Source organism: Vanacampus margaritifer, chromosome 2 (genome assembly GCF_051991255.1).
Source record: "Vanacampus margaritifer isolate UIUO_Vmar chromosome 2, RoL_Vmar_1.0, whole genome shotgun sequence".
Lineage (NCBI taxonomy): Eukaryota > Metazoa > Chordata > Actinopteri > Syngnathiformes > Syngnathidae > Vanacampus > Vanacampus margaritifer.
Window position 1 is genome coordinate 3,739,429 of NC_135433.1, and position 16,853 is coordinate 3,756,281.

Here is a 16,853-nt window from a genome sequence, read left to right on the forward strand (position 1 = left end):
CAATTCGCACATGTCCTCACCACACATACGCAAGCATTTTTGTTTTTATTTGACGAGATTGTTTTTGAATTTGAGTTTAGATGTACTTAGATTGAGTTTAGAGTAGAGGACCCCGCCCCTGTCGGCATCCTCTTTCTGCACGCCAAACTCAAGCGCAAGTCCAACATCAGCTTCCGCATGGACGCCGCCGTCTGAGCCACGCCCGGTACGTCTTCCGCATTCTCTCACAATTGGCGATCCATATTTTCACAGCTTTGACTGCATTTGCGCTCACGAATGGCAAAGCCGCATTTCAAAACATGGAAATGTAGATGTTTACATCTTTCCTATGATCTTATTATTTGGGAAATATCTTCAAAATGACAATCTTTGTCAACAATGCAGCATCAGTACGCCCATTTTTTTTTGTGCTTAATGTCAAATCAGAGAAGGTAAGTTAGAATATGAAAAGGATTTCATGTGTAAATCAAAACACAAGATTGTATTTAAAAATGAATATTAAAATATCCATTTTGAGAGTAAGAGCAAAATATTTTCTACTAATGTTAACCTGTATGTTTTGTTTGGAAAATGTTAATTTCAAAATTCAAGACCTTAATTGAAATTATTTTTGATTGAGATGGACACTTCATTTAAGTCTCTTAAATTGATGACAAATAAGAAATGTTCATCAATGATTGCCATTCATGCAGAAATATTTTTTGAAAAAAATAACCCACCAATTAATTAATTTTAATTCTCCTGTGTCAGAAAGATGGGGGCTTTAGGACCCAGATGCGGGAAGGCAGGGCAAGGAGGCAGAGGTGCAGTCCAAAAAGAAGTTTTAATATCTAATCAAAAAAAAAACTAACTTCAAAATACAAAATAAACTGAACTAACAAAACATGAAGCTAAACATGACAAAACAACTAAGGCGAGACTAACAACATGACATGGATCCTGATCAGGCGAAGAGGTCAGCGTGACGTGGCGAAAGACTTACGACAGTTGCAACAGCAAAAATGAACCGACACAGACAGGGGGGGAGACAACCGACTAAATACACCAACACTAATGACATGACAAGACACACCTGGCTGAGGGCACTGATTGGATGACACATGAGGGTAATGGGGAAAGGTGGACACAATCAGGGTTGACACAGACACCACATGAGGAAGGGCAAGTGACCAGAAACGAGAGGAGTCAGACTTTTCACAATAAAACAGGAAATGACAAGACAAGGGGAAAACACAAGGAAAACATGACAGGGAGTAAACAAGACTGAAAATAAACATGACATCCTGTAGGTTTCATTCTTGCATATTTTTTGTAAAACATGTCAATCGCATTGCCTGATCTTTGTATTATTCATCTTTTTTCAATAAATGTTCAAAAAGGAACAAATATAATTTTAGAAAATTTTGCAAAAAAGAGGAATCAGAATTAAGTATCAAAGTGGATCCAAGTCAGGGTTGTCCCAAATGTGGTCAAATTCCGCTTCCTGCGAAATGGAGAATGATCCCAAAGCCCTTTCCGTCATTTGACCGTTTGCAAGCCACGCCCCCAAACACTCGAGCTCCGTCACCAGAAAAAGTTCCAACGAGCAAAACCGGGAAGCGGCGTGTCCGTGGATTACGTCGGTCGAACCCGAGGTCTCCTGAGATTTTGTCAGCTGGGGTTCAGTTCTTTCCGTTGCCAAAGCCAAAAACACAGCTGGAGCCTTCAATCAATTGAAAAGTGTGGACGGCCTCACTCAGGTCAAGGTCAGCAACCTTTATTGTCAAAAGAGACATTTTAGGGCAACTCCAAAACAAAACAAATCTGTCTCGAGCCGCAATACAATTTCAACATGATGATAAATGAATCGTGTATTAGTCTGATTAGTCTGATAAGCTCATTAGAGCGGCACCATGATTGAAAATATGCAGCATCTAATCATTTGAGATGGATCTTCTTCTACCTTTTGTCTTCCGCTTTTGGATTTTTTTTGCTATCAATTTTCTGTTTGTTTGTTGTTTTTAGTTTGTGAAAATGTGATGCTCATTTTCGGGATTTCTTCTTTTGTTTTTGGACATTTTAGAGTTACATTTTAAATGCATTCTTTTCTGCCTTTTAAAAAGAACATTTCTTACTTGGCAATTCTTCTCTGCCTTTTTTTTATTCTTTGACATTTGGGGCCATTTCATTCAATGGTATGGTCATTTTCTGCTTTTCCTCTTTTCTGGATATTTTAATGGTCACTTTTTGGACATTTTTAGTTTTTCTTTTTTTTTTAACTACGTTTTCATCTACTGACATTTTTTGAATATTTAATCATTCATTTTTTTAATCTAAACCATTCATTCATTTAAAAATATATATAGTTTATCCCCCCAAAAATAAATTTCCACGGATTTCTTTGGAGATCCACAGGAGAGGGAGTAAAGAGCCAAAAGTGTCTCCAGAGCCGCCGGTTGCAGACCCGGCGGCTCTAGAGGCAAGATCATCCACAAAACTGAACATCAACGTTATACTTGTGATGATGTAACATTGTACATGATCAGGATCTGAGTAGGATCAAAAATCTGTTATTTCATCGGCCGGTCATCACCGACATCGGCGAGTGCTTGCGCATTTTTGTAACAATACGAAAAAGATCATCTTGACTACGCCTGATCGACGAACATTAACCTGTTTATTTTTAGCAATCATACAGAACTTGTTAAGTTGATCTTGTTAAGTCACAATGTCCCATGAATAGTGAGCTTTTTTTTTTTTTTAACCCGTGTGCCACTTAACCCCTGGGCGTTATTATAGTTTGATTAAATTCTTGTAATTTTTGCCAAAATCTGGCATTTCCTTCGAAGTGTGATAACTTAGTCATTTATGAATATTTTTCTCACTTTCAACCGCTCAAAATGTTCACTGGCATCAGACCTATCTATTCATATATAGTTTTAAAAAAAAGTTTTTCTTAATGCCCTCTATGGACAATAATAGCAGTATTATGCTAACAGCAAAATTAACTATGCTGTATAAAGGAAAAAATAAAGGTTTAATTTGAATATTTCATATGACATATTTATAGGCTTGAATAAGTCCATAAGTCATAACAGTATAATTTTTTTATGCATGCCCAGTTTTTCACAATGGCATTTTTCTGAATAGCACAAAACTCTTGTAATTTAGCCAAAATCTGGCATTTCCTTTGAAGTGAGATAACTTCCTTATTTATGAATATTTTTTTCACTTTCAACCACTCAAAATGTTCAGTGGCATCAGACCTATCTATACATATATAGTTTTTATTTTATTTTATTTGTTTAATGTCCCCTGTGGACAATAATAGCAGTATTATGCTAATAGCAAGACTAACTATGCTGTATATATATATAAAATAAAAGACTAATTTGAATATTTCATATGACATATTTAGAGGCTTGAATAAGTGCATAAGTCATAACAATAGAATTTTTCTGCATGCCCAGTTTTCACACAATGGCAGTTTTCCGAATAGCACAAAACTCTTGTAATTTTGCCAAAATCCGGCATTTCCTTTGAAGTGAGATAACTTAGTCATTTTGAATTTTTTTATGCATGCATTTTGTATTCATTTATTAGCCTTTGGCGCCACATAGTGGATTTTTGTGTTAACACTCTAACCACACAAATTCCTCTATTTTCATGTTTATGACTCGTCAAAGAAGCGATTGCATCAGTAATCACGGAAAATGCATTATAACACATCAGGTTTACAGCATATCAAAAACTGTGATTTATAATGGGTGTCAATGAGCCAAAATCGGGCATTATTACAACAACTTCGTGTGAATCTCTCCCTCCTGTTTGGTAATAGTTATAAATTACAGCATGGCGCCAATTTGGACTTCTACATTTTTAAACAATCCTGGTAAAATGTCAGGTCCTTAGTGTATTTTTTTCACATGCTTTTTCTTTGATGAAAAACAGAAAAAAGCCAGAAAATGGACAAATAACGCCCAGGGGTTTTAAGTTGTCCTTGGGGCTAACTAGTATACACTGGCAGCAATTTTTCGAACCTCCCTCCGTCTTTCCTCCACCCTCTCCCCTCGCTGATCGCAACCGCTGGACAAAAACAAAAGTGACTTTGAGGCAATTAACTTGAAAATCTGACCCAAGCTTTTGTTGCATGAACATGAACGTGGTATTGAATTTCCACGGCAGTGATGTTTGTCCCTTGTAAGGCTCACGTCTGTTGAGTCTCCGACTTCAAACGAGAAGGTGATTTGAAATTGGAAACTTCCCCCAAAGAATTGGCCCCCTCACTGTCCATTTTTAAAGCTCACATTTTTGTTCTTTGGCTTTTTATTGCGCAAAGTCTGTTAATTGAGGGTTTTCATTGGCTCATGCGCCACTCTTTTTCATTTGGACTTCATCTACGGTACTTTGTATGCAAACGTGTTTGTTTTCCGAGTGTTCTTGAAGCGATGGAGTGTGCTCGGCCAGACGAGAGGACAAACGTCTTGCCAGACGAGCAAACGGTCCACTTGCCGCCATCTCGTACATCTGGCAGCCTACCGGACGCTCCTTCTCTCGTTCCCAAGGGTCTGATTGCATTGTCCCTGTTAAACTAATCAAATGAAATGAAAATGAACGAGTGTCTAATTTCTAGGTATGAACAAAAAGGTCACACCATTTGCATCTGCATGGACACAGAAAACCTGTGCCAGTGCAAATTGTGCAGATCTGTGAATATTAACAATTGTAAACGATAATATTCAGAAGTGTGCCACTTTTACACAGCCCTACCTTTAGTATAAATTGCATGATTGCGAATGTTTTTTTTCCCGGCGACGTTTCTTCTTGCCTGTGAAGGACAAGAAAAGAAAAGCAAACAGAAGAGTATGGAGGTAAATATGGTGCAAAACTAACTTGTAAAAAAATGTTTTGCCTGTAGAACAAAGTCTAAATTTGTATCTGTAAAAGTCGTGATTTGTACCTATAAAAAAAAAATTGTACATGTAAATTTTTTGGGGGGATGTGTAAAAAAAATTGTATCTGTACAAAAAAGTGTACATTTGTACAAGTCCGCAATTCCAAACAAACAGAGTAGCCACACCAGTTTGTACCCCAAAAACTTTTACAGGTACAAATTTGTTTTTACAGATACGATTTTTTATTTTACACATACAAGGACGTCCAGAATTGGTTTTATGTTGCACACGCGCTTGATCAGCCTAAGCATGTGCTTTTCCACAAAGTGCTCCTCTGAGGGACAAAACATTAGGAACAATTGTCAAAACAATAGGTACACTCAGATGTCATCCAGCCAGAGTCTGTGCAATAACGTTCAAAATGTTACCACAAATGTTCTAAAAAAAAAAGGAGCTAAAAGAATACTTACATTACATTTTTTTTTAAATAAAAAAATTGTGGAGAAATATTACAACATTAGGAAAAAATAAATAAGTTAAGACAATATACAAGTAAAAAAATACACTTACAGAAAAAAAAAAAAGATTATTGAGAAAAAAAATGCATTGTTAGCGGTGTTACAAAAAAACACGTACAAAAAATATTAGAAAATAACATTTAAATATATTAGGAGGAAATACAGAAACGTTGAGGAACTGTTAAAGAGAAAATACGCTACTATTAGACAAAATAATTTAATTAAAAAATATATATATTGGAAGAAAACATGATAATATTACAAAAATAAAATATAACATTTGAAAATGATACAAAACTATTTCAAAATATTTTTTTTAATTTGATGTAATGAAAGCCTATGTATGTACTGTATATGTAGCCTATTATACAGTATATTATCTATCTATCTATCTATCTATCCATCCATCCACCCATCCATTCATCCATCCATCCATCCATCATTAACAAACAGAAGTAAAATATAAGACTATCACTAATGATAATAATAATATTAAGAAGAAGAAGAATCGCATGGTCATCCTGATAGTTACCTTGGTAGGAGGGAGTGCAACCTGCATTTCCATCTGAGTCTGTTTCAGTTGCTGCTGAAGCTGCTACTGCTAGAAACAATAGCAATTAAAGTTTAGTAGATTGTACCGTGCAATTTGAGTTTTTTCAACTCCTAATTAAGGATGTTGCTGTCAAAGTTATTAAGCAAACAAAAGAAATCAAACGAAAAAGAAAACAACACTAATATACCCACTTTTGGCAGCAGATGACTTCAGTTTGTACAAAAAATTAGAGATGGGAAAATGAAGCCTCATGAAGCACTTGTGATATTTTTTGACTCCTCTAGATGGCACTATTGGTTTAAAAGGGCAGTGGAAATGTAATACATTTTCATTGTACTAGCCTTTATATTTGAACCAAGAGCACCATCTAGAGGAGTAAAAAAAATAGTAAAAGTGCTTCATGAGGCTTCATGAGGCTTCATTTTCCCATCTCTACAAAAAAATGTTTTGTACAGGTACAAATCATGACTTTTACAGGTACAAATTTGTTTTTACAGATACAATTTTTTTTTACACATACAAGGACGTCCAGAATTGTTTTTATGTTGCACATGCGCTTGATCAGCTCAAGCATGTGCTTAACCACTAAGTGCTCCTCTGAGGGACAAAACATTAGGAACAATTGTCAAAACAATAGGTACACTCAGATGTCATCCAGCCAGAGTCTGTGCAATAACGTTCAAAATGTTACCACAAATGTTAAAAAAAAAAAAAAAAAAAAGGAGCTAAAAGAATACTTACGTTACATTTTTTTAAATAAAAAAAATGTGGAGAAATATTACAACATTAGGAAAAAATAAATAAGTTAAGACAATATACAAGTAAAAAAATACACTTACAGAAAAAAATAAAGATTATTGAAAAAAATATGCATTGTTAGTGGTATTACAAAAAAAAACGTAAAAAAAATATTCGAAAATAATATTTAAATATATTAGGAGGAAATACAGAAACGTTGAGGAACTGTTAAAGAGAAAATACGCTACTATTAGACAAAATTATTTAATTTAAAAAAAAGAAAAATATTGGAAGAAAACATAACAATATTACAAACATTAAATATAACATTTGAAAATGATACAAAACTATTTCAAAATATTTATTTTAATTTGATGTAATGAAAGCCTATGTATATACTGTATATGTAGCCTATTATACAGTATATTATCTATCTATCTATCTATCTATCTATCTATCTATCTATCTATCCATCCATTGATACATGATTAACAAACAGAAGTAAAATATAAGACTATCACTAATAATAATAATAATATTAAAAAGAAGAAGAATCGCATGGTCATCCTGATAGTTACCTTGATAGTGTGCAGTGACACTTGAAAATACAGCTGAGCCTGAGACAAAAAATAAAAATGATTGAAAAAAATATGCATTGTTAGTGGTATTACAAAAAAAACACGTAAAAAATATTAGAAAATAATATTTAAATATATTAGGAGGAAATACAGAAACATTGAGGAACTGTTAAAGAGAAAATACGCTACTATTAGACAAAATTATTTAATTTAAAAAACAATTGAAAAATATTGGAAGAAAATATGATAACAATATTACAAAAATGAAATATAACATTTGAAGATGATACAAAACTATTTCAAAATATTTCTTTTAATTTGATGTAATGAAAGCCTATGTATGTACTGTATATGTAGCCTATTATACAGTATATTATCTATCTATCTATCCATCAATGATTAACAAACAGAAGTAAAATATAAGACTATCACTAATAATAATAATAATATTAAAAAGAAGAAGAATCGCATGGTCATCCTGATAGTTACCTTGGTAGCAGGCAATGCAACTTGTAGCTACAGCTGAGTCTGTTACAGTTGCTGCTGGTGCTGCTATTGCTAGAAACAATAGCAATTAAAGTTTAGTAGATTGTACCGTGCAATTTGAGTTTTTTAAACTCCTAATAAAGGATGTTGCTATCAAAGTTATTAAGCAAACAAAAGAAATCAAACGAAAAAGAAAACAACACAAATATACCCACTTTTGGCAGCAGATGACTTCAGTTTGGCAATCTTGTCATCTACCAAAGCACAATGAAAATATATCAGATATGCGTTTCTACACCACTATTGATATACACAAAAATGCAGAAATCCTACATCTGTATGTAATACAGTATACAAAAATGTAAGTCTCCTAAAAAAAAAAATTGTAAGATATTCAAAATCGTTGAAAAATACGAAAATATTAGGCTACTAAAATATTTTCAAAAACAAAAAAATATTAGATAAAAAATTACAAACAAAAAAAACCTATAAGGCAAAAAAAAAAAGGTTAATAACACAAATGTTACTAAACAGAAAAGGCGTTGGAAAAAAATGTCACAGCATGAAAATATTTTAAAACTATTCTATGAAAAATATTAGGCAACCACAGAACTTGGCAACAAAATATCTGTGTATTGTAGTCATATTTTACTTTTTTGTTGTAGTATTTTAGTTCTAAATAATACTACCACTTCTCATATAATTTTTATATATATTAAACAAATGGTCTTTTATAGAGTGTTTTTTTTTTTTAAATAACTTTAACTTTAACAAGTCCGAAATTCCAAACAAACAAGATTAGCCAGACCAGTTTACGCGTCATTTTGGAAGAAGAGGACGTCCAAGACGTGAACATTCCAACATGGTTTCTATACGTAATCGGTTAAACGTTTAGCTTTATCTTGTTAGCCAGAAAAAAACCAAGTTGTCATTTCTACAGGTACAAATCATGACTTTTACAGATACAAATTTGTTTTTACAGATACAATTTTTTTTTACACATACAAGGACGTCCAGAATTGTTTTTATGTTGCACACGCGCTTGATCAGCTCAAGCATGTGCTTATCCACAAAGTGCTCCTCTAAGGGACAAAACATTAGGAACAATTGTCAAAACAATAGGTACACTCAGATGTCATCCAGCCAGAGTCTGTGCAATAACGTTCAAAATGTTACCACAAATGTTCTAACAAAAAAAAAAGGAGCTAAAAGAATACTTACATTACATTTTTTTTAAATAAAAAAATTGTGGAGAAATATTACAACATTAGGAAAAAATAAATAAGTTAAGACAATATACAAGTAAAAAAATACACTAACAGAAAAAAAAATAAAAATTATTGAAAAAAATATGCATTGTTAGTGGTATTACAAAAAAACACGTAAAAAAATATTAGAAAATAATATTTAAATATATTTGGAGGAAATACAGAAACGTTGATGAACTGTTTAAGAGAAAATACGCTACTATTAGACAAAATAATTTAATAAAAAAATTTGGGGACAAATATTGGAAGAAAACATGATAACAATATTACAAAAATAAAATATAACATTTGAAAATGATACAAAACTATTTCAAAATATATTTTTTAATTTGATGTAATGAAAGCCTATGTATGTACTGTATATGTAGCCTATTATACAGTATATTATCTATCTATCTATCTATCTATCTATCTATCTATCTATCTATCTATCTATCTATCTATCTATCTATCTATCCATCCATCCATCCATCCATCCATCCATGATTAACAAACAGAAGTAAAATATAAGACTATCACTAATGATAATAATAATATTAAGAAGAAGAAGAATTGCAAGGTCATCCTGATAGTTACCTTGGTTGGAGGTATTGTTACTTCCACCTGAGCAAAAAAAAATATTGAAAAAAATATGCATTGTTAGTGGTATTACAAAATAAAACGTAAAAAAAAAAAATATTAGAAAATAATATTTAAATATATTAGGAGGAAATACAGAAACATTGAGGAACTGTTAAAGAGAAAATACGCTACTATTAGACAAAATTATTTAATAAAAAAAATATATATATATTGGAATAAAACATGATAACAATATTACAAAAATAAAATATAACATTTGAAAATGATACAAAACTATTTCAAAATATTTATTTTAATTTGATGTAATGAAAGCCTATGTATGTACTGTAATGTATATGTAGCCTATTATACAGTATATTATCTATCTATCTATCTATCTATCTATCTATCTATCTATCTATCTATCTATCCATTATTAACAAACAGAAGTAAAATAAAAGACTATCACTAATAATAATAATAATAATATTAAGAAGAAGAAGAATCGCATGATCATCCTGATAGTTACCTTTGGAGTGTGCAGTGCGACCTTTAGCTCCAGCTGAGCCTGAGAAAAAAAAAAAAATTCTTGAAAAAAATATGCATTGTTAGCGGTATTACAAAAAAAACGTAAAAAAAAAATTGAAAATAATATTTAAATGTATTAGGAGGAAATACAGAAACGTTGAGGAACTGTTAAAGAGAAAATACGCTACTATTAGACTAAATATATATATATATTTTTTTAATTGACAATTGTCAAAACAATAGGTACACTCAGATGTCATCCAGCCAGAGTCTGTGCAATAACGTTCAAAATGGAGGAAATAAAATAGGAAATAATAAAAAATAAATAAGTTAAGACAATACTGTACAAGTAAAAAAATACACTTACAGAAAAAAAATATATATTAAAAAAAATATGCATTGTTAGTGGTATTAACAATGCATATGTATGTACTGTATATGTAGCCTATTTAACAGTATATTATCTATCTATCCATCCATCCATGATTAACCTTGGTAGCAGGCAATGCAACCTGCAGCTACAGCTGAGTCTGTTACAGTTGCTGCTGGTGCTGCTATTGCTAGAAACAATAGCAATTAAAGTTTAGTAGATTGGACCGTGCAATTTGAGTTTTTTAAACTCCTAATTAAGGATGTCGCTATCAAAGTTATTAAGCAAATAAAAGAAATCAAACGAAAAAGAAAACAACACAAATATACCCACTTTTGTCAGTAGATGTCTCCAGTTTGGCAATCTTGTCATCTACCAAAGCACAATGAAAATATATCAGATATGCGTTTCTACACCACTACTATACACAAAAATGCAAAAATCCTACATCTGTATGTAATACAGTATACAAAAATGTAAGTATCCTAAAAAAAATTGTAAGATATTCTAAATCGTTGAAAAATACGAAAATATTAGGCTACTAAAATATTTTCAAGAACATAAAATATTAAATATAAAAAATTACAAACAAAAAAAACCGACAAGGCAAAAAAAAAAGGTTAATAACACAAATGTTACCAAACAGAAAAGGCGTTGGAAAAAAATGTCACACCATGAAATTTTAAATTTTAAAAATATTCTATGAAAAATATTAGGCAACCACAGATCTTGGCAACAAAATATCTGTGTATTGTAATCATATTTTACTTTTTTTGTTGTAGTATTTCCGTTCTAAATATACTACCACTTCTAATCTAATTTTTATATATGTTAAACAAATGGTCTTTTATAGAGTGTTTTTTTTATTTTTTTTTTTTTAAATAACTTTGGCATGAACAAACTTTATTTTCCAACGAATAAAACAAATAAGCAACCTATTTGGACCGCTAACACCACCCACTCACCACACCGCCCCGACCCAAGCCGAAAACTAAGGAGGTAAATATGGTGCAAAACTAACTTGTAAAAAAAATGTGTACCTGTAGAAAAAAGTCTAAAATTGTATCTGTAAAAGTCGTGATTTGTACCTGTAGAAATGACAACTTGTAGTCAAAGAAGTCGCCACTAGGAGTCACAAGTGTTTTTTCTGCTGCTGTCCAGTCAGGTGACTTTTGCACCAAATCTCTCGCTACAAATGGTGCAAAACTGATTCGTACTCGTAGAGCGTCGTGATTTGTACTGAAGAGGAAGAGGGCGGGCTCTGGAGGATTTGGGCGGGCTAAAGCTCAACCTCATTGGTTGAGCGAACGACAGTGGGTTGAACTCAAATGACGCCCCGTTTTTTATCATTAATATGCACAAGTCCGAAATTCCAAACAAACAAGAGTAGCCTATGGCAAGCCCTTTGAGCATTTATTCCATATCCTTGATATCAGACAGTAGTGTTTCCGAACTAGTGCAGCCTTCGTCAGAACTAGGTGGACATTCAGCCATACTCGCGCTTTGTCGTACTACTTGTACAAAAACACTGACATGTCACCCATTTTCTGCAACTTGTGCCACTTTAATCACACTAGTGCTGACACAAGTCTAACTAGTGACACATACAAGCATGCATGTAGTGCCAAACTCGCAGCTAGTCAGCTTTTTTATGCACTAGTTGCCCACTGGACCAAACAAGTCATGCTCAAAGTCTTATTAGTTAACGAGTAAGGCACAAAAGCTCTAACATGTTTACTAGTTGACTGTGAATGATTCTAACATGTTAACTAGTTACCTCTAATTTCCTCCACTAGCTTACTAGTGAGAGCGGAAATACCTACTTGTTAACTAGTGAATCACTTGGTTTCTCTCTTGCAAGGTAGTTACATCCAGACTGAGTCACTAGTTAACTAGTGAAACTGATGTTTATTTAACTAGTTAACTAATGATTGGCATTTTCTTTCACAAGTCAGACCAAGAAATGAACTTGTTCAAGATTTGACAGTACACGTTAGACATTTTTCCTACATGTTGGGCGTGTCTTTTAACTAGTGTACCCTAATGTAGCACTGGTAAGCAACTGTACACAACTAGTATAACAAATATCTAACATGTAATGAATTTTGTTGCACTAGGTAATGTTCCTAGTATAATAGGCGTGTCATTTACATCATACTAGTTCAACAAAAATTCTTACTAGTTAACATGTGCGCACAACTAGTGAACTTGCGAAGTGTTGTAACTGGCAAACATGTCAAATAGTGAATGGCATTATTTTCACTGCTTAACTAGTTGTGTGCACATGCCAGCTGGTGAGCAATTGTGTGAAACTTGCACAGTCAAAGTGTGTACATGTTCAGTCTTGAGGCCGACACGTGAGACAAAATACCTTCTACTAGTAAACTAGTGATAAGAAAATCTGTGTCACTAGTTTATTAGGTACTTACTCTGTACCCAGATAGTTTACTTGTAGGAAAACACATGTTTCACTAGTTAACAAGTGGCATCATAATGAGCCCAACTTGTGTAACTAGAGGATATCTCTGCATTTACTAGTTAACTAGTGAACATTTTGAGCCTCACTAGTTAGCTTGTAAGGTACAAATAGATGCAAGTAGTTGTGTAGTCTGGGTTTCTGCATTCACTAGTTAACATGTAACCGTAATAGGCATTCACTTGTGAACGAGCTCCAATTCCTTAGGGCAACTTGTAAACTAGTGTAAAACATGCAATTAAAGGGGGTGGGATAATGACAAAATCTGAATCTTGATTGGTGTATTTTAACTGCAGAGCCAATAGGAACCCTGGACGCACGTCGGCCCCACCTCTCAATTTTTGGGGTGTAACTAGTTTACTAGTGAGCATGTTGGCATCCACTAGTTTTACCAGTGAACGTTTTGGACCTCACTAGTTGAACTAGTTCAGTCAAAATGTCTCACTAGTGTAACTAGTGGATATTTGGGGCATCACTAGTTAACTAGTAAAACATTTGTGTGTCACTAGTTCAAACATGTAGACTTCAAGAGCCCTTCACTAGTTAACTTGTCAGTGTTTTGTCTTTCACTAGTTAACTAGTGGGTGTTTCAGCTCTCACAACCTAACTAGTGCAAGGAAATCATACAGTAGGACACATGTCACTAGTGAAAAGAATTCACGTTTGAGTAATTAACACGTTGCTGAAAATGAGCAACTAGTCTCAGAGTTTCTGTGCAACTAGTATGACAAAGTGCAAAGCCAGTGTGGCTAATTGTCCAACTAGTGCTGACAAAAACTGAACTAGCAAGAAACACTACTGTCTGATATCAAGGATATGGAATAAATGCTCAAAGGGCTTGCCATAGTAGCCACACCAGTTTACGCGTAAATTTACAAGCTAGTTTTGCACCATATTTACCTCCATAGAAAACACACACGCGCGCGCGCGCAAACTCACACGCGAAAGCAGCACTTACTGAGCTTTTTAGCCTCGTTGCGGCACTGGATGTCGTTTAGCAGTTCGATGATCACTGCTGGAGCTCCGTCCTCAGTGAAAGTGGACACCAGCACGTCGGTGATCTCCGTGACGTCTTTGTTCTCCACCTTGCTGAGTGGCACCTTACGGTCGCCGCGGCGGTCCACCAGCGCCGAGCGGAACTTGTCCAAATTCTTCCTGGACAAGGTCTCCAGCGAGTTCATGATCGCCATCTTTTTGGAGGACATTTCTTAGCAGGGGATTCTGCGAGGAACACGCCAGTGGAGAGGTCTGAATGTAAGGGGTGGCAGGTGGAGTCGAGTTTTGCTTTCGTTCTCTACCCGGAAATTGGCATTACAAACCTTAATAGTCAACACACAAACACACACACACACACACATCCTAATTTGCATACTCGCTGGCTTCATCTCTGGCATCCTTGCTTCTGCCCTTGCTTGCGTCTCTATTGATTGAGTAATAAGTCTTGGAATCTGCCATTGTGTTTCTTGAAAAACTTGTCTGGCTTGAAACTCCAAAGCGTTCTGTACTGTGGACCTCGTGTCTGGTTGTTGCAAATGAGTCTGAATGTAAGGTGGCAGGTGGAGTCGAGTTTTACTTTCGTTCTCTACCCGGAAATTGACATTACAAAATTACAAACCTTAATAGTACACACACGCACGCACGCACACACACACACACGGAAATAACTTCAATAGTCAACACACACACACGGAAATATACAGTATTTGTTGTATTATTATTGTTCACATTTTTATGTCTTGAAGGTATGATACTTAAGTTCTGTGCAAACTACAAGCGATTAACCGGAGGCGAGCCTCACACATTTCCGAGCGAGTTTGAACGCAGCACTTCACTCTTGGTTTGAATGGGGTCGATGCCACGGACTGGGCTCCAGGTGGCGTAGTGGAGCCGTCACTTGCCTACAATGCAGGTGGGCGTGGCTTCGCTTCCATGTTTGTATGTGTGCGTGTTTGTGTGAGTGAAAAAAAAAAGAAGATGCCACGGACTTCCGTCTTCTGTTTTTTTTTTTTTCTCGGCCACCGTTGGCCGCGTTCCAGCATCCCCTCGCTCGTCGGAGGGAGGGCGTCTTGGCTATCTGAAAGGCTTTGGACATTGAGACAGCCTCGCTTTCTGGTGGCTACAATAATGGGATACATATATTTACAGCTCAACACCTATTTAGCCTTATTTTTCATATATATTGTTATAGGCTACTTGCCGACTTGTTGCCATGATCGCTTTTGGCTACTATTGAGATGTAACAGTGAAGAATGAATATGTGGGTCAATTCAAAGTCTTTTACATTAAATCAATAATTATATCATTAAAAACTGGCATCTGTGCAAACAGAATGGTTGGATCAGCATATTCATACAATAAAAAGTAATCATAGCTTCCTAGCTGGGTCATTATCAAAACACAGCCATTGACATTAGACGTAATCAGTTAAACGTTTAGCTTTATCTTGTTAGTGTTAACATTGTTAACATTTTTAATTCTTTATTTTATATTTTAACCATGTTGAATTTAATTATAGATGTGTAGAGCAGGTGAAATAATGTTAAACTCAATATAACTCGACCTTAACCTATCTGTTATCTTGTTTCGTCTAAATTCCCTTTCCCTTTCTGTTTTGGGAAGAAAGTACAAGCTGGCAGACTGAGAACCTGTTTTGTCTAAATAAGAATGATCAACATAGCATACTGTGAGAATGTAATCTGTTTTTCGTATTTGATGGGAGGAGAAGAGGCGTTTTCTGTACAAACTCTGATTGTAATAAAGGGCTGTGGCTCATGGGGGGAGGAACACACATTCTTGGATGAAACTGCTTTGGTGATATTCAATTGTGTGACCAGAGATCTCTGTAATAAATCAATCCTTGCAAGGACCCTCTTCACAAGAATCTCATCTTTGATTTATTTGAACACGCAAAAGATTATAATTTATAAATTAAGCCTTCATTAGCCCGAAAAAAACGAAGATTTTGTCACACTTTAATATCAGAAATAGTGTTAATACTAATAAATATTCCCATTTGCATTCTTTTTTTGGCTTCAGTGTTGAAAGCAAATGTGTATGTTTAAGAGTGTAAGAGGCTTTTTTTAAAAAACTGTTTGCAAAGCATACATTGTAAAAATACTGACATTTATCAAGAAATTGTAATATTTAAAATAAATTGATTAAATACAGAGGATAAAGGGTTGAGGTTAAAATACCTGTAGCGGCTTAAAGATTCACTCGCAGTAAAAATGTTTTGTTTTCATTTTATTATGATAGTAAGAGTACAGATACTTGAATATAATGTCAGTCAAATACAAGTAGCTGAGTACTGTCCACTTTTGCTTATAGGTTTAGGTTATCTTGTAAAACATTCAATAGGGTTCTGTAGCTTGTTGACATTCTGCTCTTTCAATTTAATTATAACTGTTTTGATTTTAGTATTAACTGTTTTAACTTACTCAGCAAAGCTTGATTGAGTGTAATAGTGTGACGGAACGTTTGAAGGTTCTTCCTTCCTCTTATCTCACATAATTAACCATCTGTTCTGGGGGAGAAAATGTGTTAATAGGATTCCTTTGTGAGGTTGGCCAGCTGCGGGGGGGAGGGCCAGATCATGTCTGGGTTCTGTGTTTACATATCAATCGACCATCTGTCAATGTGTATTGAGTACTGTCTGTCTTGAGACTCAGAGGCGCCACTGAAGAGGGAGGGGGCTTGGGGAATCAGCAAAGGAAGAAGAACAAGGGGAGGGGCTTTTTGGGATGCTGGAATTATAATAGAGATTGCGGCTGGGAGGGAGACACACACACACAGGGAATCCATGGCGTTTGGCTGTATTCTTTTGTGTTGTCCAGAAATTTCTGTAAAATAAAACCTTCGAAGGACCTGATTCACCGATCTCCAGTCTGATTCTGAAAATCAACA

The 16,853-nt window shown here is 34.5% G+C and overlaps 1 protein-coding gene across 3 annotated transcripts; it reads right to left on the reverse strand.

Annotated features, from left to right (window-relative positions):
- Window positions 1-804: 804 nt before the first annotated feature.
- On the reverse strand, window positions 805-14,464 carry LOC144042668 (uncharacterized). 3 transcript variants are annotated; one of them, XM_077555542.1, is made up of 11 exons: window positions 14,270-14,464; window positions 13,909-14,171; window positions 10,808-10,846; window positions 10,106-10,144; window positions 9,592-9,618; window positions 7,963-8,001; window positions 7,751-7,819; window positions 7,262-7,300; window positions 5,925-5,993; window positions 4,750-4,807; window positions 805-4,570 (listed from the first exon to the last, which is right to left on the reverse strand). In XM_077555542.1, exons 2-10 carry the CDS (start codon window positions 14,153-14,155, stop codon window positions 4,752-4,754), a joined length of 624 nt encoding a protein of 207 aa, XP_077411668.1. In that variant the 5' UTR covers window positions 14,156-14,171; window positions 14,270-14,464; the 3' UTR covers window positions 805-4,570; window positions 4,750-4,751. The 3 variants fall into 3 exon arrangements, with proteins under 3 accessions (XP_077411668.1, XP_077411667.1, XP_077411669.1); XM_077555541.1 differs by lacking the exon at window positions 14,270-14,464 and having other exon boundaries at window positions 13,909-14,246; XM_077555543.1 differs by lacking the exons at window positions 9,592-9,618; window positions 10,106-10,144; window positions 10,808-10,846; window positions 14,270-14,464 and having other exon boundaries at window positions 13,909-14,246.
- Between the last annotated feature and the right edge of the window lie 2,389 nt (window positions 14,465-16,853).